The 24,065-nt window shown below is 39.8% G+C and overlaps 1 protein-coding gene across 1 annotated transcript in view; it reads right to left on the bottom strand.

Annotated features, from left to right (window-relative positions):
* Positions 1–511: 511 nt before the first annotated feature.
* LOC124711362 (Golgi SNAP receptor complex member 1) overlaps positions 512–24,065 on the bottom strand; it is a 55,276-nt gene continuing 31,722 nt past the window's right edge. Inside the window, exons 5-6 of the mRNA XM_047241401.1 lie at positions 23,107–23,181; positions 512–2,184 (exon numbers count right to left, since the gene is read on the bottom strand). Coding sequence (XP_047097357.1) covers positions 1,947–2,184; positions 23,107–23,181 — 313 coding nt within the window. The 3' untranslated portion in view covers positions 512–1,946. The remainder of the gene's footprint in view (positions 2,185–23,106; positions 23,182–24,065) is intronic.

Here is a 24,065-nt window from a genome sequence, read left to right as displayed (position 1 = left end):
AATAATCACAAAAACACAATTGAAATCTGAGAACAAAGTTACATGTACTATTGTTACATTTGTTTGTACATAGTGCCATATTTCTGAATACCAGTGTAATTAGGCTATGTTGGTACCCATATTAAAGAATGCTGCAGAAAAGTAAAGACAAAGGTGATGTCATCGAGGGAAATATACAAGAATAACACTGTTAATATCAAAATAAATAGCCTTTAATATGAAAAAAGTTTATTACATATGTAAGTAAACTGCAAATTCTTGCAGTTCTCTCTCTCTCTCTCTCTCTCTCTCTCTAACACACCAATTAACAATACATGTTATCTTTAGTTGTTAACATCCACCATTCCTACAGTATTTACCAAAATAACTAAATGTGCACACATCACAGTTTCTGTCCCGGATACAAATTTCTCGCTTCCAGGGTGTTATAATTTTGTATATGTTTTATGCAAAATACCAAACTGCTGAGCAGCATCTTATTTACAATACAGCAGCGAATAACTTCAACAATTGAGAAATGATAATACATGTTTCTTCAGGAGTATTAAAAATTAAATGGCATGATACATTGTGAATGCAACCATTATTTGCTTTTTATTCTGCTTATACAATGAGCTCCAGTCTTTGAATTGCAAGCATTTCATAGACAAAATTTTCAACTGAAAATGTGAAAAACTTTATGACCTATAAAGAAAGTTCAAAGCACATTTACTTGATACAAATGTAAATAATAATAAATTATTTTATAACTTGTAAAATGATACACATAAAAAAATTTACAATAGCAGCAAGTAATTATGGACCACATAAACATTTATTATGGAGAAAAATCAACACATGTTCAATACATCAATTTTTACATTGCATGACCATTAATTTTGACCATCAATCCACACTGAAATCTGTTTGTTTACAACAGGTTTGGTATTAGATCACTGCTATCTAAGATAATATGCAACTCCAGTATGTAATGTGATTTGAGATTGGAAAATCTGAAAGAGTGAACCACACAAATGTTATGCCATCAAATCTCTACAACATTACATGAAGACTAATTACAGAAGAGAGAGAGGAATGTAACAAATTTCACTAAATGTAATGCTGCACTAGTGATACCCAAGAAGAACAAAAATTGACCTGGGGTAATATCTGCCACATCCATTAAGAGCACTTTTTGTGTTGGTATGTCAATTGACTTATGTTCCTAAAATGATGGCACAGATGCTTTTGCTGCAAAGACCTTTTAATTTGAACACAGAGGACTGTATGAGGGTTTATAACATGCAAGGAATTATAAAATAATTACATGAACCCCACGATTTAAGATCCAAATATAAATCAACAGAATTATAATGTAATTCTTCATGCTTGTGGACTGTTCTAGATATCTTACAGAAATCACTCTCTTACCATAAGCTGTCATGAAAGCAAGAAAGAGGGCAACTAAGTTTGTGATAGATGGTCTCAACTCAATGGCCATGATACAAAAACTTTTGAAAAACTTTCAGTTCCATGGTTTACTACAAAACACAATCCTTCAAATTCACTTAATGAAGAATTTAAACTAATGCCAATTTACGAAGTAACTACAGTTCAGAATATAAATTAAATGATGAAATTAATCCAGCCAAGAATAAAAAATTTAAAAATCAACAAAATTTAAATTAATGTACACAAAAAGAAGAATTAAATCTTTACATTTTAAAATACACAACCATGACAATAGTTCTTACTTTTAGCAATATCTGTTGTAAAAGAAACTAAACACAAGAAGAGAGAAAAAAATTAAAGGTAACTACTGTCATCATCAGTTTCAACATGGTGAATTTCACAACTTAGCCTTTTAGAATGATGCATAACAGTTTAAAACTTAATATCTGAATGTTCTTCTGGGAGAACAATTCAACTATTGTGGACCCAGTTTTTTGACAAATATTTTTGCACTGCTAGCGAAATGTGTACATTAGTAACAGAATAACGCACACACTAATGACAACACCCAAAATGATAGAATCTCTACGTTTCCTGAAGTTGATCCTCTGCACGAGGCTGCTGATCATTGGGAAGCGGTTGGATAAATCATGCATCCTTGTCTGAAACTTCTTAAAAGCATGTCTCTGAGAAACTAAGTGTTCCCTCGTGTCCAAAGCAATTGAAATCTGCTCGTCTATTAGACGATCAGAGCTGGAAGAAAAATTAATTTTATTACACTCTACGTAATTTGCAGGTGACTATGGTATCTTAATTTAATTACAGGGAGTAACAAAAATATATTTGTAGGACATATGATGGCTGTCACAGAGGACTCAGTAGAGTATTTTCATGCAAACAACTTAGTTACAGTTCTACAGGGGAAAAAATTCCAATGTAACATCAAGCTCAAAAGTGTTCAAACGACCTGAACTGCATTTCACCTGATCTGTATGCAACCCACATAACACACCCGTCTTGTAAGTGGTCTGTTCTCTTTCCAGTACAGGCGTTTGACCATACAAAATGGTTACTGCAAGAGACTGCAAAAGGTAACTGCTCTGTATGGCTTTCAATCCAGATGCAAACTAATGCCATGATAATGCAAATATCAGAAAACAAGTTATTAGACATGACACAACCATTAAACTTGTAAACTCAAATTTATTACAATAAATGACATTTCAAAAACCAACATTAACCTTGAAATTATATGCTGAAAATGCTGCAATGGCCTAGGATCCCGCACTGTAATCCATCAACTATTGTTCATGTTAACTAACCACAAAAGATCTTAAATATGGCTTCAGTCGTAAGCAACAAAGTTGCACACTTTTAAAGTTGAAATAATGTGACTACAGTTTTGTGTTGGATGGAGATTTGAACCCACTGGATTGTTAACTAAGCAGAAACAAATGTTAAAAAATCATACGACAAGATGAAAAAATTTTGCATTATTGGGATTCGATCCCAACACCTATCGTTGTTGACTTCTAGTCACTCACAGACTTTGAAAATATGTTTACTTCACCAGCAGATGTCTAAACAGGAAATAACACAACCAAAAGTTCTATGTTGACTGGGAATCAAACCCTACACATATCATTATTGTTGATTACACAAGGAAAGGGATTGAATATCATATACTTTTTTACCAGTAACTAGGAGTGGCATTTTTAAACCTGAAATGATAAGATGAGAAGTCTGTGTCTGACTGGTAGTTGAAACCAGTATCCATTGTTATTGTTGGCAAAGTATGGAGAAACATCAAAAAATTATAATAATTTGACACCTGTAGTTTGGTGCGCGCATGCTACAACTTGAAATAACAGGATAGAAACTTTTGTGACACACCGGGATTTGAACTCACACATGTGCCAATCGTGGAGACCCTGAGTAGTTCAGTGTCATGGGCAAACAATGAAACACTGGAAATTTATTACCTCAAAAGGGTCAAACCCAATGAAAAGGAGATGTGAGTGTGAGTCTAGGCCAGTATCAATATTTTCAATATTTCATGTTCCAGCACAAGAAGAAATAAGTGCTCTATGACCTTACATGATGACTGGCTCATTAATAAAAGAACTCTTGTACAAAAGCTAGTTTCAACATGGCATGACTTCCACCACTGTCGTGGCCCAATCTACATCAACTCACCTTCAGTACGTAGTGATGGGACGCCACTTTTAGTGTGAAGTGGGAACCAGACGTGAAGAGGGGATGTTTCTGCTTGTTAAAGTGATTGTCTGATGTGAGAATTGGACCCAGACCTTAAGCATACATAGCTAGAATCTTTCCAACAGACCACCAACCTACACAGAGCACTGGTTCACAATTGTATCGTAAAGAATGATGATCCATGCTGAAAGAGAATCCAGATTCCCTTGAGGCTGATTACAAACTGCAAAATGTTCATTTCCTTGTTTGTTCACATCAATCTTCACTAGCTGCCTTGGCCACCTAATATGTGCTTTGGACTTCATTTTATAATCCCTGAAATAAAATCACATAACAGCCAGCTGCATGAACTGGCATTATGGTAGGATGCAGAAATTTGCGGAAACTTCTGCAGGTAGTGTTGCTGCTTACCACTTGCAATTCTGTACGTTCTTGTCACCTTGGTTCAACATGTGTCCAGTTGCCTAGTAGGCAAAGATCCACCATAGGCCTTGATAACTTGTTTAATGCACACGGGCATTGATGCATGTAAGGCACGAATGGTGCCCTGTAGTATAGCCATCCATGTGGCATGCACCCATTGTTTGACCATATCCTAAAAATTTTCGACTGGTGACAAGTCTGGTGATCTCGCGGGCCAGGGCAAAAAACGGACATTCTGTAACACCAAGAAGGCACATGTTTGTGAGCAACATGTGGTCAGTCATCACTAGCTTACTGAAAAATCGCATCTGGGGTGTTGTGCAGAAAGGGTATGGCCACAGGTTGCAGGATGTTATTCACATAGGTCATACTGGTCACAGTGCCCTGTACCCAAAAGAACTCCCACAACAATAAAGCCTCAAATTGGCACTGTTTACCTCAAGCGAATGAGTCACAGTGATACCACTTGTCTTTTCTGTGGTGAATCAAAATGTGGCCATCATTTTCAAACAAACTGAACCTGGATTCATACAAAAATGCTATCTGATGCCATTCCTGTCCACAGTGGCATCGTTCCATGCACCATTGCCATGTAGCATGTTTCTGTACATTCATCAAAGGTAGGCGGAGAATGGGGTGACGTGCACGTAACCCATGCCATAATACATGGCAACAGACTCAACCCTGATAATGTATGATGTGTTACACTGTTCCAATGTTGCGCCAGAGCTGAGGAGGATGCTGATCTGTCCTCCAATGCCTTTAGGATTTGGCATTGATCTTCTCGGGGGATGGTCTGCGTGGTGTGACCTGACCCACCTTGTCATGTTCTACGGCCTTTTGTGAACCATTCTGTACACACCCAATGCACTGCCAAAACACTTTGTTCCAGACGAGCAGCAGTTTCTCAGAGGATGGATGCATGACATTCATCCCTCAAAGCTACCCACTCTTCTTTTATTGTATTTCTTTCCCCCATTCCTGTCAATCGTTCCCTTATGCTCTCCCTGAAACTCTCTACAACCTCTGGTTTTGTCAGTTTATCCAGGTCCCATCTCCTTAAATTCCCAGTCACCCATGACTATTAAATTTTCGTCTCCCTTCACTATCTGAATAATTTCTTTTATCTCATCATACATTTCATCAGTCTCTTCATCATCTGCAGAGCTAGTTGGCATACAAACTTGTACTACTGTGGTAGGCGTGGGCTTTGTGGCTTATCTTTGCCACAATAATGCGTTCACTATGTTGTTTGTAGTAGCTTACCTGCACTCCTGTTTTTTTTTTATTTTTATTTATTATTAAACCTACTCCGGCATTACCCTTATTTGATTTTGTATTTATAACCCTGTATTCACCTGACCAGAAGCCTTGTTCCTCCTGCCACCGAACTTCACTAATTCCCACTATAACTTTAACCCGTCCATTTTCCTTTTTAAATTTTCTAACCTACCTTCCCAATTAAGGGACCTGACATTCTATGCTCTGATCTGTAGAACACCAGTTTTCTTTCTCCGTGATAACAACTGAAAAATTCCTCACCTGAAAACATTAATACACTATACCTCCTTCTGAGGACACTTGTGATGAAGCAAGTAGGGATAATTTTAATTCCCCTCCTGTTTTGCCATCTGCCTCCTTAAACTTGTTTTTCCACTTTTAACAATTTACCATTAACATACATGAATATAATCTGCATTTCCATAAAAGAGAAATGTTGGCCCTCAGTTTTAAAGAATGTAACACCAGATCTGATTTTGCGCTTAGTGTTAGGTATGCGATTGATTTTCTGATTTATTTTGACTATTCCTTGTTACTATCTTTTGATATAGGGCAGAATCAGTAATTGTTTCGTAACTGAAATTCTATTATTGACTTACAAACAAATATAAATTCCGTACTAATTATAAACATTTGGAAGACGAAATGCTTGTAGTCTTAAAGTATCTATTTATCTCTATTTGAAAACATGTTAGCAAAACCAGCCCTTCATTAATTCCACAGTAATTAACAGTTTTGTAAAAAGTATTGATTGCATAACTATATATGTTAGTTACATCATTCAAACAAATAATATGGCCTAAATCTTGCAGTAGATGAAAATGTTAAAAGACGGAATTTTTCAATGTATTCAGTTAATTTAATGAGTTAAGTTGTAATTGTAATTTCTGAAAATTAAACTTCAAACAATGTGCAGTTTCAGCACCTATTATTGTGGTGATATACAAGGGCCAGTTTCTGGTCATGAGACAGTCAGTCCAGAGCCGAGTTTCAGACGAGAAACCTGTGCTGCTCAGAACGACAACAATGCATCAACTTAACAGTAAAATAAGTGTTACACCAATAGACCATGTGTTAAAACACTGACAATGTCTGCTCCATATGTACATTTCTATTCTTCAAGAACTGTGAACTTTGTGGTTAGGTTTTTACTGCTCTTAGATGTTTAATAGTAAACTACTGTAGCAGTATGTGGAGGTTCTCTGCAAACTATTAACGAGGCACATCGAAAGTGAAACAATAGTGCACTGGCCATATAACTGTATTATTGCGGGAGTTGTGAACAGTGAAATTAAAGTACTGTGAAATCAACTGTGCACCTGTCGGGTACATTATTTACAGTAGTCAGTGTCGGAATCCACAACCCGTTTTTCAGCCAGTGTAGGAACACAGCACATCGACACTGGGGACAACAAACGAAGAAATAAATAAAGCAGGTGGAACCAATACATGCTCTCTGGCCCTGATGCACTGCTGTCGACACCGACACGCATCATTTTTTTGCAGTAAAGCAGCCGACCGTTGGCTCCTCAACATGCTGCACGTTGGCATTGTTGCCGTGGTAGATTCCTTAGTCCATAGAACCACTGAACTGATCCATCCTGTCATCACTTACTACCCTGCTACTTGAAGTAACAACTTCTGACAGAATTCACCCACAGATTTATTTTTATGGGTATAAATTTATATTATTTGTAGTTTACTGGCTATGGTACCTTGAAAAATCTAGTTTAGTTGAGTGTGCTCTCATACTAATGGCTTCTGGGACAGTGTAATTAAAGAAGCTATTGAAATAAAAACCATTGAAAGCTCTCTTATTAAAGATTACAGGTTACAGCTCACCACAGTGTGGGATCCAGCAATCGCATGGTTGAAGTGGGTGCACTGAACATGGTGTCAATGTATGCCCATGTATGGTGATGCTGTAGGCACAACTAATGTCACAGCCAGCAGCTAGTGTAAATAAGAGTGTATCCGCAGCTCATCAGCAGACACTTCACATGACAGTGGCCAAGGAGTACTTGGTCAGAAGATAGAGGCATTTTTAACCACTTGATAAGACTGGAAGCTCAAGAACATTGTATTCAAAATTACTGCAACAAAACTGTACATTCTTACAGCATAAATTTAAATTGCCTGGGTTTCAATTATCGTCTTGTTTTCCTGTCCAACAAATTCAGGAAGCCCAACAACAAGTTAAATAGTACAGGAAATTGGCCACAGAATACCCTTTGAAGAACAAAAAATTTGTCAGCTGACCAATAATAAACAAAAATGCAGTAGAAGAACAGAAAATGAAAATCATAGGTAAATTTATATATGTAGATGGAATCATAAAATTTAAGCTCAACACGAAACCTATGTGGCAATACAGAATTAACAAACTGATAAAAGTACACTGTATGACAAAGAATACAAACAATAAAAAATGCCTTACGAGAATAGTGGAGAAATTATGGAAAACTAAGAGCAGCACTAACTGGATTACAGACATCATGGAATGTAAAAGAGACCTACATTTACAATAGAAGATTTCACAAGTGGACACTAGCGATCAGAAATGGAGTGAGTACAAGTCTAATGTGGAGGACTGCACACACCAGAAATCCAGGTGCCACTGTTACATCAGTACAATAACACTCGCTTGCTTGCTTGCTTCCTGCTGTAGTTCCACGAGTATGACGAGTCTGAGAATGGTGGTGCTGCAGTCAATTCCTACTCATTGACTATTTCTCTCTTACCAAAGCATGTAGAAGTACAGGGCTACTCATGATTTAGTACGACCGATTTTCAGGGTCAGATGGCCCTAATGAAGCTGTGTTTTTTGAGACTGTGGAGATGACGCAAAATGAAAATTAAGTCATGTAGTGTATACAATTGTACATGTGCTCCATTCACTACAATGTTTGATGCTATAGTCCATGCTACAGATTAAAAACATTCACAGTTCATGCAATGCAAACAAACTGATTGCATTCTTATTTATTCCACCTTCACCACAAGAAAACATATATGCTCTATCAAACAAAAACTGGGCCCAGAGCAACATCTCTGTTATGTCCCTGCGACCAAAAAGTGTGCTATTTGTGTATTCTTTTCAGCATGGCAACTTGCTTTTTTCGAATAATAGCAAAGTGTGGAGCTCACCAATCACTACTGTAACTTTCTCAAAACCTGCTGTAAATTTCAATAATTAATCATCATTTAGAGAAAACAATTCATTGTTGTTTACCACACTGTTTTCACAAACTCCGCAATGTGCCGAAAGTGTATGTATGTCAACATAATTGTTATACATTTTCTGAATAGAAATTAAATATTAAGATAAATTTACAGCAGTCTTTGAAAATTTTTTATTCATATTTATATACACATGCACACACATTCACACACAGATATAATTTATATTGACATATAGTAATTGTAGTAATCATCATGCCCAATACTACCCATGTAGTGGCAATGTGGCAAGCCCTCAGTTACACCTGCAAACTCGAATACTTGCTCTCCTATCTTTGCCGGTATAGTCCATTTGTAACCAACAACAGACTCAAGTCATGAGTTTTCAGTTAAACAGGCAGCGATGGAGACTTGTGAGTCTAGTCTCTGAGTGTACAGAAACAATGTAGGATCCGCTGGTGAATTTAAAGTAAGTACACTTGTACAGAACTCATTTCTGTTCTCTAATGGGCACCTCTCATCCTGGACTCCGAGTGACATGCCCTTCCTTTTTAACCTTCCCAAACCTATACTCCTCTCCCCTGTGAGGAAGGAATAATAGTTGCAGAAGGTAGGATAGTGTGTGTACTTTTTGTGTGTGTCTACTGACAGTACTATACATTTCACTATGACAAAAATAGAACAGACTACAAACTATGATCAACAGACAGACATCCGACAAAATGTAATAGTACTGGGTCATCAGGAATTTGAAAACATTCAATATAAAGTTAAATAACTCATTCAATGTACACCATGAAATGAAATAAATAAAAAAGAAATCACAAATGTGAAAGTTTTCAACTTTGTTATACATTTTTTTCTGTGTAGGTATCTCCAAACAGAAAGCACTTTGGTAAAAAAATTCAATTCAACATACACTATGTGATCAAAAGTATCTGAACACCTGGCTGAAAATGACTTACAAGATTGTGGTGCTCTCCATCGATAATGCTGGAATTCAATATGGTGTTGATGACAGATTCCACTCTCACACGCATATGTTTGATCAGGTGGTGGAAGGTTACTTGGGGAATGGCAGCCCATTCTTCATGGAGTGCTGCACTGAGGAGAGGTTGGCATTCCAATACATCCCAAAGGTGTTCTATAGGATTTAGATCAGGACACTATGCAGGCTAGTCCATTATGGGGATGTTATTGTCATGTAACCACTCCACCACAGGCAGTGCATTATGAACAGGTGCTCGATCATGTTAAAAGATGTGATTGCCATCCCCGAATTGCTCTTCAACAGTGGGAAGCAAGAAGGTACTTAAAACATCAATGTAAGCATGTGCTATGATAGTGCCACACAAGATAACAAGGGATGCAATCCCCCTCCATGAAAAACACCACCACACTATAACACCACTGGGAATTCGCAATACCCACACCCTGCCATCAGATCGCCACATTGGGTATGATGATTCGTCACTCCACACAACGTTTTTTCACTGTTTGATTGTCCAATGTTTACACTGCTTACACTAAGTGAGTCATTGTTTGGCATTTACAGGCATGATGTGTGGCTTATGAGCAGCCGCTAGACCTTGAAATCCAAGTATTCTCACCTCCTGCCTAACTGTCAAAGTACCTTCAGTGGACCCTGATGCAGTTTGGAATTCTTGTGTAATGGTCTGGATAGATGCCTGAATATCACATATTATGACCCTCTTCAACTGTCGGCGCTCTCTTGTCAGCCAACAGACAAGGTCGGCCTGTATGCTTTTGTGCTGTACATGTCCCTTCACATTTCCACTTCAGTATCACATCGGGAACAGTGGACCTAGGGATGTTTAGGAGTGTGGAAATTTCATGTACAGATGCATGACACAAGTGACACCCCATCACCTGACCAAGTTCGAAGTCTGTGAGTTCAGCGGAGCACCCCATTCTGATGTCTAACGACTACTGAGATCGCTGATATGTAAGTGGCAGCACAATATACCTAATATGAAAAATCTATGTTTTTGGGGATGTCCGGATACTTTTGATCACATAGTGTGTATGAGGAGGGGGCAGAGGACAGAGGGAGGGGGGGGAGTAAGTAGCTTGTTATAATGAAACCTAATGGGATACAGGTACTTTCTGTATTAACAGTCATGAATTTGGCTGCAAGAATTGTAAGTGTGTCAGCATCCACCAGTACCCTTGGAAGGTAGTCAATAACATATTTATAATGATGGCACTTCAAGAAACATCCACACAATTCCAAAAACTGGAGAGCAACAAATCAGGTAAAATTACAGTGTGATAATTGGCTACAAAACAAACCAATGCAAGTTAGCCGAATAAGTCTTTATTGAAAATGGTAGTAAAGAATAAGAAAAGAAAAATCTTATAAATAATATAAATTTATTGCTTCACATGTGTATCACAAGTGTCTATTGACACAATAGATGTGTGGAATATAGTAGCTGCAACAAAATGGAAGAATTTTTCTAGCTGTAGTTTTAACTGTAGTAGTAGTAGTATAACAATATACCAAGGCACTCTCCAATTTCAACACTACATAATTTTTAGATTAGAAATGAAAATCTGTCTACACTGTGAAACTGCTGTAAGATGTTTGGAACACGGTACCTTTTATTGCACCATATATTAACCTGTCAAGCTGGGAGATGCAATACACACTCGCAAACTACTTACATCAGTGTTGGTAGTAACCTCTAGCGCTGCTACAACAAATTTTATCACAGCACTTCATGTGAGAAGCTACTTTGTCACATTAAAGTTGGGACTGTATTCACAAATGATGTATATCTTATTCAGGAAGACGCTGAACCAAAGGAGATACAATTTTATACAAGGTGTGCCCATAAAGCAGGAACTTACAATTATAAACAAATTTTTACTCAAGGTGCTGTTACAAACATTTATAATTCACTGAAGTAGCCCCCTTTGGATTTTATAAATTTTCTCAGCAACTCTGCCATGAAAGGCATGCGTCTTAGAAGGCAATGACAGGAACTTCATTTAAAGATTTTTTTATTCACAGTATTTTGGATTCAGGCTAGTCTTCATTCTCAGACACAGGAAATATTCTGTTGAAAACTGTTGAGAAACATGGGGGGGGGGGGGGGGGGGGGGGAGGTTGGGTCAACACTGTCAAGTTGTGCTTGACCAAGAACTACTAGATAGGCAGGGAGTTGTGGAGAGCATTCTCATGGCGCAACTACTAGTACTGTATTCACAATCTCCTTCCACATTCTGACAACCCATTGTTTTGTGACGCTTCATGCTTTCCCAGCGGATATGTTGTAAATAGTCTTCACGGGTTTGCCGCCAGATCACTTTGTGCAAATTCCACAATATTTCCTCAGAGCAACTGTCCGGCATCTTCAGGTGGTTCAACCTTGCTGGCGGCTAGGTACGACTGACAGTATCTGCACATCAACGCCCCATTTCTAGAACATGCGCATGATGAATGTGCAGGTGTGGAAATCTCGCATATGAAATAATTTGCAGATAGATGGTGCCATATTCAAACTCTCTCTGCCGAAAATCGCAAAGTGGCTCTCCTGCACGTGCACTGTACGCTGCGTTTGCCAACAGTGTGGCCAGATGTTACTCACCAACAGCTGTACTAGACCAACGTTATGACGGGTCTGTTATCGAATAATCTTGCTTTCATGTTGTAATTTAACAGCAGCCAATGTAGGGTTCCAGGCTGTCCTCAGCTGAAATCCTGCATCCTTGTTGATGAGATTATCAGCTGTATGGATATTACAATGATGCATTCCCAGAAAGATGATGCCGGGGATAAAACTGCCGTTTTTTCATAAATCATCCAATGTCCTGCACTCAGACAGTGTTCCACAATGGCCAACTTTTCCAGTTGACGAAGGTATGTATGACGTTGATGATCATAGCAGCATTCTTGTACTGTACGGCATGTCTGACCTATATATGCTTCCCCACACTGACAAGGAATGTTGTACACCCAACATTTCCTCAGGCCAAGGTCATCCTTAACCGAACCCAATAGCTTTCTCAGTTTTGCAAATGGTTGAAAAACACACTTAATTCCATATCTTACGAGAGCTCTTCCGATTCTTGATGACGTGGCACCAAAATACAGCAAAAAGGCCAAAGTGGTGGGTGTCTTCCTATCTTCATTCCGCTCCATAGATTGAACTCGCCTGGGCCTGAATACATTACTTATCTGTCTCTCAGAATAACTGTTTTGTCGGAACACTGTCTTCAAATATTGTATTTCACTTGACAGGCTTTCAGTATCAGATACCAGATGTGCTCTATGAACTAACATACATAATGCACTACCACATTGTGCAGGATGATGGCAGCTTGTGGCCTGAAGATATAGACCTGTATCCGTTGGCTTGCGTTACACGCTGTGTCCCAAGGTTCCATCTGCTTTCCTTCATACCAAAACATCAAGAGAAGGTAAAGTACCATCTTTTTCCACTTCCATTGTGAAGTTTATATTCAGATGGAGCAAATTCAGACGTTGAAGAAATGTAGGTAGAGTATGAAGTCCATGTGGCCACACCACACATGTATCATCCCCATACCACAAACAACAAGAGGGTTTGAGAATGGCTGACTGTTGTGATTTTTCTTCTAAGTCGTCCATAAAATAATTGGCCACCGCAGGAGACAGAGGGCTTCCCATGGCAACACCGTCCACTTGTTCAAAATATTGATCATTAAATAAGAAGTATGTTGAAGTAAGCACGTGTTTAAATAACTATGTCCTCCTCAAACTTGTTGCTAATGAGCTCCAAAGAGTCCTGCAAGGACATCTTTGTAAATAAAGACACAACATCGAAACTTACTAGGAGATCTGACGAGTGCAATCTAAGAGTTTTCACATGACCTTTGAGATCTTCAGAGATGTGAATGTGATGGTCACGCTTGCCTATGAAAGGTCCCAATAGTGATGTCACGTATTTGGCAACAAAATAAGTAGATGCTCCTATGTTACTTACAATGGGACGGAGAGGCGCCCCATTCTTATGGATCTTGGGTAGGCCATAGAGTCTAGGAGGAACTGCAGCCTGTTGATGCAAACCCTTAAAGACTTTCACTGGAATTGAGCTCTTCCTGATGAGTTCCACAGTCTTTCTTGGATCCTACCTGTCTGATCACTTTTTAATTTACTATACGCAGGATTGTCAAGCAGTTTGTATGTATTGCTGTTACATTCTGTGCATGAGAGAAGCACAGTAGCATTTACTTTGTCAGCAGGTAAGATGACGATGTCTTGATCTTCTCTCAATTCTCATAAAGCATTTCTTTCAGCTGAGGTGATGTTAAAGATGGACATCTTAGATGAAGCTTGAGTCAAGATGTGGCATGTATCATGCCTAATCTCTTTGGCAGCATCTTTAGGAAGTTTTGAAACAGCCTACTCCATTCCACGAATCACATCTTGGATGGAAATGGTCCCTGGTGTAGGTACAAACACCAAAACTGCGCCCAAGTGGCGCTGTCTACTCAGCTCCAGGATACCGCTGAAAAACTTTCCGAAATCTTCAGTTGGAGTGATAGTAATTGTTTGGACACCAAGAGCAATTCCTGACGTGTATAGAGCTCCCAGCTGCCGTTGGATAAGCAGCTGCAGCAGCAAGTCGTATACTCCTAGCTCACCCATTTGTTACATGGTTAATTCTTAATTTCTTTGTGTGTTTTTGGTACTTGCATTGTTTAATTCATAAATTTCGGGCGTATTATAGTATTTGAGAGTTGTAGCATCGCGTTTTAGTACCTGAATAGTGTAAATTCACGTAGTCGTTTGTATTCTATTTTTGTTTTGAACGGCCAGTGTCGGTTGGTCACAGTCAGTGTGCTCCCTGCCGCCGTTGCATAAGCAGCTGCAGCAGCAAGTCGTATACTCCTAGCTCACTCATTTGTTACATAGTTTAATTCTTACTTTATTTGCGTGTGTTTGGTACTTGAATTGTTTAATTCATAAATTTCGGGCGTATTATAGTATTTGAGAGTTGTAGCATCGCGTTTTAGTACCTGAATAGTGTAAAATCGCGTAGTCTCCTTCGGCCGCCGAGCAGTGTCAGCAGTGCGCAAATAGCAGCATTACTGCATTAATTAGGCAATCTTGTATTTTAATAACCGTTTAAATTTTGTGTCGATTGGTTTGCGCTCTCTGTAGATTAGTTCAGACTTTCTTTGCACAACAGTTTTTAGCATGGATAGAAACTGCAACTGCTGTGTTCGGATGCAGGCTGAGTTGGCATCCCTTCGCTCCCAGCTTCAGGCAGTGTTGGCTTCGGTCACACAGCTTGAGGCTGTTGCCAATGGGCATCACTGTGGGGTTACGGATGGGGGTTTGTCGGGGATGGCCAGCTCGTCCCACGCATCCCCCGATCGGACTACAACTGTGGTTGCCCGGGATACTGCCCGAATTGAGGCTGATCCCTCACCTGTGGTAGAGTGGGAGGTCGTCTCAAGCTGTGGCAGGGGGCGAAAGACATTCCGGAGGGCTGAACGGAAGGCCTCTCCAGTTTGTCTGACGAACCGGTTTCAGGCTCTGTTTCAGGCTGATACTGATCTTCTGCCTGACATGGCTGCTTGTCCTGTTCCAGAGGTTGCCCCTCAGTCTGCAAGATCCGGGCAGTTGCAGAGGGTGGGCTTACTGGTAGTCGGGAGCTCCAACGTCAGGCGCGTAATGGGGCCCCTTAGGGATATGGCAGCAAGAGAGGGGAAGAAAACCAATGTGCACTCCGTGTGCATACCGGGGCGAGTCATTCCAGATGTGGAAAGGGTCCTTCCGGATGCCATGAAGGGTACAGGGTGCACCCATCTGCAGGTGGTCGCTCATGTCGGCACCAATGATGTGTGTCGCTATGGATCCGAGGAAATCCTCTCTGGCTTCCGGTGGCTATCTGATTTGGTGAAGACTTCCAGTCTCGCTAGCGGGATGAAAGCAGAGCTCACCATCTGCAGCATCGTCGACAGGACTGACTGCGGACCTTTGGCTCAGAGCCGAGTGGAGGGTCTGAATCAGAGGCTGAGACGGTTCTGCGACCGTGTGGGCTGCAGATTCCTCGACTTGCGCCATAGGGTGGTGGGGTTTCGGGTTCCGCTGGATAGGTCAGGAGTCCACTACACGCAACAAGCGGCTACACGGGTAGCAGGGGTTGTGTGGCGTGGGCTGGGCGGTTTTTTTAGGTTAGATGGCCTTGGGCAAGTACAGAAAGGGCAACAGCCTCAACGGGTGCGGGGCAAAGTCAGGACATGCGGGGACCAAGGACCAAGCAGCAATCGGTATTGTAATTGTTAACTGTCGAAGCTGCGTTGGTAAAGGACCGGAACTTCAAGCGCTGATAGAAAGCACCGAAGCTGAAATCGTTATAGGTACAGAAAGCTGGCTGAAGCCAGAGATAAATTCTGCCGAAATTTTTACAAAGGTACAGACGGTGTTTAGAAAGGATAGACTGCATGCAACCGGTGGGGGAGTGTTCGTCGCTGTTAGTAGTAGCTTATCCTGTAGTGAAGTAGAAGTGGATAGTTCCTGTGAATTATTATGGGTGGAGGTTACACTCAACAACCGAGCTAGGTTAGTAATTGGCTCCTTTTACCGACCTCCCGACTCAGCAGCATTAGTGGCAGAACAACTGAGAGAAAATTTGGAATACATTTCACATAAATTTTCTCAGCATGTTATAGTCTTAGGTGGAGATTTCAATTTACCAGATATAGACTGGGACACTCAGATGTTTAGGACGGGTGGTAGGGACAGAGCATCGAGTGACATTATACTGAGTGCACTATCCGAAAATTACCTCGAGCAATTAAACAGAGAACCGACTCGTGGAGATAACATCTTGGACCTACTGATAACAAACAGACCCGAACTTTTCGATTCTGTATGTACAGAACAGGGAATCAGTGATCATAAGGCCGTTGCAGCATCCCTGAATATGGAAGTTAGTAGGAATATAAAAAAAGGGAGGAAGGTTTATCTGTTTAGCAAGAGTAATAGAAGGCTGATTTCAGACTACCTAACAGATCAAAACGAAAATTTCTGTTCCGACACTGACAATGTTGAGTGTTTATGGAAAAAGTTCAAGGCAATCGTGAAATGCGTTTTAGACAGGTGCGTGCCGAGTAAAACTGTGAGGGACGGGAAAAACCCACCGTGGTACAACAACAAAGTTAGGAAACTACTGCGAAAGCAAAGAGAGCTTCACTCTAAGTTTAAACGCAGCCAAAACCTCTCAGACAAACAGAAGCTAAACGATGTCAAAGTTACCGTAAGGAGGGCTATGCGTGAAGCGTTCAGTGAATTCGAAAGTAAAATTCTATGTACCAACTTGACAGAAAATCCTAGGAAGTTCTGGTCTTAAGTTAAATCAGTAAGTGGCTCGAAACAGCATATCCAGACACTCCGGGATGATGTTGGCATTGAAACAGAGGATGACACGCGTAAAGCTGAAATACTAAACACCTTTTTCCAAATCTGTTTCACAAAGGAAGACCACACTGCAGTTCCTTCTCTAAATCCTCGCACAAACGAAAAAATGGCTGACATCGAAATAAGTGTCCAAGGAATAGAAAAGCAACTGGAATCACTCAACAGAGGAAAGTCCGCTGGACCTGACGGGATACCAATTCGATTCTACACAGAGTACGCGAAAGAACTTGCCCCCCTTCTAACAGCCGTGTACCGCAAGTCTCTAGAGGAACGGAAGGTTCCAAATGATTGGAAAAGAGCACAGGTAGTCCCAGTCTTCAAGAAGGGTCGTCGAGCAGATGCGCAAAACTATAGACCTATATCTCTGACGTCGATCTGTTGTAGAATTTTAGAACATGTTTTTTGCTCGAGTATCATGTCGTTTTTGGAAACCCAGAATCTACTATGTAGGAATCAACATGGATTCCGGAAACAGCGATCGTGTGACACCCAACTCGCTTTATTTGTTCATGAGACCCAGAAAATATTACATACAGGCTCCCAGGTAGATGCTATTTTTCTTGACTTCCGGAAGGCGTTCGATACAGTTCCGCACTGTCGCCTGATAAACAAAGTAAGAGCCTACGGAATATCAGACCAGCTGTGTGGCTGGATTGAAGAGTTTTTAGCAAACAGAACACAGCATGTTGTTGTCAATGGAGAGACGTCTACAGACGTTAAAGTAACCTCTGGCGTGCCACAGGGGAGTGTTATGGGACCATTGCTTTTCACAATATATATATAAATGACCTAGTAGATAGTGTTGGAAGTCCCATGCGGCTTTTCGCGGATGATGCTGTAGTATACAGAGAAGTTGCAGCATTAGAAAATTGTAGCGAAACGCAGGAAGATCTGCAGCTGATAGGCACTTGGTGCAGGGAGTGGCAACTGACCCTTAACATAGACTAATGTATTGAGAATACATAGAAAGAAGGATCCTTTATTGTATGAGTATATGATAGCGGAACAAACACTGGTAGCAGTAACTTCTGTAAAATATCTGGGAGTATGCGTGCGGAACGATTTGAAGTGGAATGATCACATAAAATTAATTGTTGGTAAGGCGGGTACCAGGTTGAGATTCATTGGGAGAGTCCTTAGAAAATGTAGTCCATCAACAAAGGAGGTGGCTTACAAAACACTCGTTCGACCTATACTAGAGTATTGCTCATCAGTGTGGGATCCATACCAGATCGGGTTGACGGAGGAGATAGAGAAGATCCAAAGAAGAGCGGCGTGTTTCGTCACAGGGTTATTTGGTAACCGTGATAGCGTTACGGAGATGTTTAACAAACTCAATTGGCAGACTCTATAAGAGAGGCGCTCTGCATTGCGGTGTAGCTTGCTCGCCAGGTTTCGAGAGGGTGCATTTCTGGATGAGGTATCTAATATATTGCTTCCCCCTACTTATACTTCCCGAGGAGATCAAGAATGTAAAATTAGAGAGATTTGAGTGCGCACGGAGGCTTTCAGACAGTCGTTCTTCCCGCGAACCATACATGACTGGAACAGGAAAGGGAGGTAATGACAGTGGCACGTAAAGAGCCCTCCGCCACACACCGTTGGGTGGCTTGCAGAGAATAAATGTAAATGTAGATGTAGATCCTTTCTCTCACATGTGCCGCACTCGCCCATCGTTTAATTCTAATGGCAGCAGCAGATTCTAATGGCAGCAGCAGAATTTATAAATGTTTCAATTTAGCAAACATAGGGATGGTTTGCTGGTCGTGGCATCTTAGTAAAACTGCAGGGCTGCTTAACAATCTACCTCTCTTGCAACGTAACTTGTCAAACTCACATACATTCTTTGCCATCTCCTCCCCATAAAGGTACCAGATGTGACTCATCAAGCTTTCCTGGCAGATATGTTGTAAATAGTCTCCTTCATGGGTTTGTCACCAGATCAGTTTGTGTAAATTCCACAATATTTCCTCAGAGCAACTGTCCAACATCTTCAGATGGTTCAACCTTGCTGGTGGCTCAGTACAACTGATGGTATCCGCACATTGACACCCTGTTTCTAGAACATGCGCGCGATGAATGTGCAGGTGCGGAAATTGCGCATACACAATAATTTGCAGATAGATGGTGCCATATTCAAACTCCCTCTGCCGAAAATTGCACAGTGGCACTCCTGTGTGTGCGCTGTACACTGCTTTTGCCAAAAGTGTGGCCAGACGTTACTCGCCAACGGCTATTTTACACCAATGTTATGACAGGTCTGTTGTCATTTAATAAGAAATGGTATCCAAGGAAGCTAGTGAAATGTGTACATCGATATGTATGGGGCAGGATGCGTACCTAATATGTTTCAAAATGCCACACATACAAATGGTATTTTCTGGTCCTCATAACTCGGGTTCTATTGGTGATGAGATAGCAGGGTCGAGTTTTTCGTATAACCATTCATATACCCAACAAAAGGATAGTCTTAGTGTCACTATCCTATACTACAGGATTAAAGTACAAGTACTACACACTTCCCCCTGTTTAGGTCGTTTTGCATTTGATGTTGTCTATGGTGGTCTTGATGGCACTTAGTGAGGCACTTTTAGTTCATGGGCAATTCCTCAGAATAACCCACAAAAGGATTTATTTTTATTTATTTATTTTTTTTGCTGTCACCAACAGGCCAAAACCCTACGGAGTACTTAGAGTCAGTTGTGTACAGCAAATGGCTGAAATTTTTAGATATATTTCAAAGATTCAAATCTTGAACAACCTTGAAAATTTTCTCAATATCTTTATCCATTTGCAAAATACTGAGGCACAAAGCTACCCTAATTCTATGCAAAAAATACAGTACAAGGCGAAAATCTAAATAATAAATAATAAATAATCACAACAAATTGCTCAAATTTCAATGGTATGTTCTCTAGGTGTTTATCTAGAGGAGCCATTTCCCAGTTTCCAAAAATTCTTTATCTGTTATTGAGAAACATCCCAAAAACTTGTTTTTTGGGTACCAAAATCCAGCTCTGGATTCTGAGATGGCTATGCATAGTGAAGGGCTGAAGTTTTTAAGATATGTATTCCTTAGATCCTGATCTTGAACAACCTTAAAAATTTTCTTCATATCCCTTTCAATTTTTGAGAAACAGAGGTTCCAATTTACCCTGCTTGTACACAAAATATGCATGTAAAATCCAGTGTGAGATGAAAATGTAGTTCATAAAGTGACATGATATGCTGTAAAGCATCCCTGTTATGATCTAGGAGCCACACATTGTAGTACTGAAGCACATTCAAAATTTTTGTGTGTATAAGATCCAGTCTGAGGCATAAAAGTAGTTTTCCGTTATTTCAATTTTACATAAATAAACAATCTAAATTTTACTAACCAGTACATTTCTTTTCATACAAATCACATGCCCTGCTGCAGCAGAAAATGCTCCTATCGGAGCGCAAAAAATGTGAATATGTTCCTTTTTATTTAAAAGACTGACTGAAAAGTGGGGTACCAGTGCTCCCTCCTACCTTCCTCAGCACGTTTCAAAAATTTTCCAATAATTTTGGCATGCAAACATATTTGTGCGTTCTTGTACAGAGTGAGAAGAACACAGCGGCAAAGAAATGGAAAAGTAATAAATACAAGAAGACAGTAGACAGTGGGTGTGGTAAGGAAAGAGCAAAGATGAGAATGGCAATGTGATAGAATGGCAGTGGAACACTGTTGACAATGACACAACAGTGCTAGGAAAAGAGTGAAGGAGACAGTGCTAGCAGGAGAAGGAATAAAGACAAGGAGAAAGAGGAAGTGGGTGAGAGCCAGTTATAATGAAAGATAAATTATATGACAATGACAATGAAGAAGAAATGGATAATGACAATGAGAAGAGACAGCAGCAGTAGGAAGGAAGGAATGAGATATTAGCAGTAAGATAGAGCAAGAGGGAGATCGTGACAGTGAGACTGTAGCAGGGGGACAGAACAAAGGAGACTGTGGCTGTGACACAGCAGACAGTGACAGAGAGACACAAAGAGATAATGTCAATGAGTCAGGCAGAATGAGTGAGTGAGAAAGGGCAACTGGGAATGGTCAGTTATGAGCGACTTCAAATGATGAACTAGAGAGTGTGAATGAGTTACATTTAGGGGAGTTTGAGGTGAGTTGCATGTTAAAGAAGTGCAAATATGTTTGCAGGCCAAAATTTTTGGGAAAGTTTTCAAGGTGTTGAGGGAAGTAGAATGAGGAAGCTGGTACCTCACTTTTCAATCAGTCTTTGAAAGAAACAGGAACATAGTTGCATTTTTTGTGCTGTGATGCAGCATTTCTCTGCTGGTGATAATCCTCATTTAAATGACGGGCAGAGAGAAGTATGAGGTACTGGCAGAAGTAGAACTGTGAGGTCATGTTGTGAGCTGTGCTTGGGTAGCTCAGTCAGTTGAGCACTTGTCCATCAAAAGCAAAGATACAAGTTTCAGTCTCAGTCTGGCACAATTTTAATCCGCCAGGATGTTTCAATAATGTCCAGATTGTTCTAGTTTTATTCTTGGTGTGTTTTATTTATCGAGAATAGGGCCGAGTCTGACATTTTTTATAAGAGACTGAGAATTTTAAAATACTAAATGGTAACGGGCATTTCAGTTCTTGTCTATAGCTTGTCCTATAAATTAGGGCATGCTGTCTCTTCCTAGGGCAAGATACTTTAATGAGAGAAGTTATCCATCCTTATCTTTGTTTTGATTCAATTTTACACTTATTTATCTGAGAGGACAACAAGATTCAAAGTTCTGTAGGAACATGTTTAAGAAAGAATTATATCTTCTTCTACATTGTTTGCTTTAGAAATGTCTCCTCTGTTTTTTTCCTGTATCCTCTTTCCAAACACTTAATGTCTGGCATGAGCATTCAAGGAAATTACGATTATGGTGTAATAATTACCTTTGAGCTTATTGATCTTAGAATTTCCTTTTTATCAAAGGAAAAATAAATATTAGCTTGTGATGTGATGTCAATTTCAGTTCATAAACCGTTAAGTGTGTAACGTAAAAATACATTGACTGCTGGGAAAGAGACAGAAAAGACAGGAAATTCATGAACACAGCCCAAGGATGGCCCACATTAATCTTCAGTCTCGCAATTGATATTTTACATTCTTCAAACAGAGTGCTCCGCTTGTAATAAAGTTATTGCCCTCCCATGTAATCTACACTTCATGCTACACTTATGGATATCTGTCACCACAGCTAAGACTTCACATTCACATTCATTGCCAATTCACAATCAAACTGTAAACTTTCATGTTAATCTAGACCTCTCAGTATAAGACACATCCATCTGTAATGATAAACAAGATTTAATGTTTCTGCTGAAATCCACACTAACTTAGCAAATAAATGTAATAATATGTCATACACCTGTAACAATATTGTCAATATGAGGAAATCACAGAAAGTGAAGGATGGGCCATCCACACAATGTGAGGACTTTTGTATTTTCCTGGATATGTATATAAATACATATCCAGGGCACTTCGAAACTACCGTACAAACTTTGGGGACAGATTCCTTACACCAAAACCAGAAACAATGTTCAGTAAATATGGGCTCTAAAATGCACAGCTATGAGCACTTTTTTATCTTCGTTACTGTGAGATACATCTCTTCTACTGACCAAGTGCTCACTGTTTGTAAGGTATGCATTTTAGAGCCCATGTTTACTAGACTTCTTTTTGTTTTGTTTTGGTGTGTAAGAAACTTATTTCCAAAGTTTGTAGAAGTATTTTTAGAGCACTATGTATAGTTAAAAGCTTGTGTACTGGCTACTTCGTATCATCCTTCCACTGGCCCTTTCAACCTAACATGACTATAAGTTTATGTTCAGAATATTCGGTTACTGCTACAATTTACATCAAATGTCAACAAAAAATTTTCTTTTTGTAAATGATGAATGTTTCAAAACTGATTACTAGATTAATTTCCTGTTGTCGCAGTGCTTCAAAGTAAACACTGCATAAAATAAGAGTTAAATTTTGCATAAAATCTACTCCAGATTACCAAGAGCAGCCACTATGGTAAAGTACATCTTTAATTTTTACTTACATGAAAAGAAAAAACTCACAGCATATTGTGATGGAAAAATAAGCAATACTTACTTTCGAACATGTTCGCTTTCCTTCAGGTACATATCCATTCGTCTATTCAAGCCACCAGATGAAGATTTGAAAGAACTGTGGAGGGAGAAGTAATAAAATAAACATTTGGATGATCAAAATCAGGCCAATCAAAACAGTTTTCAAGTGATGAAGTGGAAATTACACTGTTGCCTATTTACTAGCTATATTTACCAAAAAGTATTACTTACCCTGACTGAAACAAGATATTACAATTATGATTTTGTATTCACATATTTATTGCAAAAACAGATGTTTACATGAGAGTCTCTCACTTCTATGTACACCATTCAAAACATTTGTAATACAGAAATTAAAGCTGTAAGCATGTTCAGTTTTTATGATACCAAAAATAATCAAATGGATAGATAAAAAGAATCTACTCACCAAGTGGCGTGTGCGCGCGCCCACACACACACACACACACACACACACACACACACACAGGTTTAACTTTTACAAGCTTTCAGAGCCAGTGGCTCCTCCTCCTGGCAGAAGAGTTGAAGGGGAAGGAAGTAAGGGCGGTGAAGGAAAAGGATTGGAGAGGTTTAGGGAATGGGGTACAGTTCTGAAAAGTCACCCAGAACACCGGGTCATGTGGGACTTACCGGATGGGATGAGAAGCAGAGACTGATTGTTGGGGACTGCACTGCATGAGATTTGAAAACCTGAGAGCTTAAAGGTGGAAGACAGATAATATGCAAGACAGGGATTACTACTAAAACATCACACACGAGTTAATAAGACTGAAAAGCTAAGAGAATTGTATACAATTAATATTTCAATCAGCTACTTCAACAAGGCCATGACTTCCTAAAATCATGCCCTGAAATGAGATCCATTCTGTCTGAGATTTTGCCCACCACACCTAGAATAGTTTTTTGTCACCCTCCCAATCTCTGCAGTGTCCTTATCAGATCTTACACTACATCTGCACCCCA

The sequence above is a fragment of the Schistocerca piceifrons genome, chromosome 8 (genome assembly GCF_021461385.2).
Source record: "Schistocerca piceifrons isolate TAMUIC-IGC-003096 chromosome 8, iqSchPice1.1, whole genome shotgun sequence".
Taxonomy (NCBI): domain Eukaryota; kingdom Metazoa; phylum Arthropoda; class Insecta; order Orthoptera; family Acrididae; genus Schistocerca; species Schistocerca piceifrons.
This window is presented reverse-complemented; position numbering and strand designations above follow the sequence as displayed.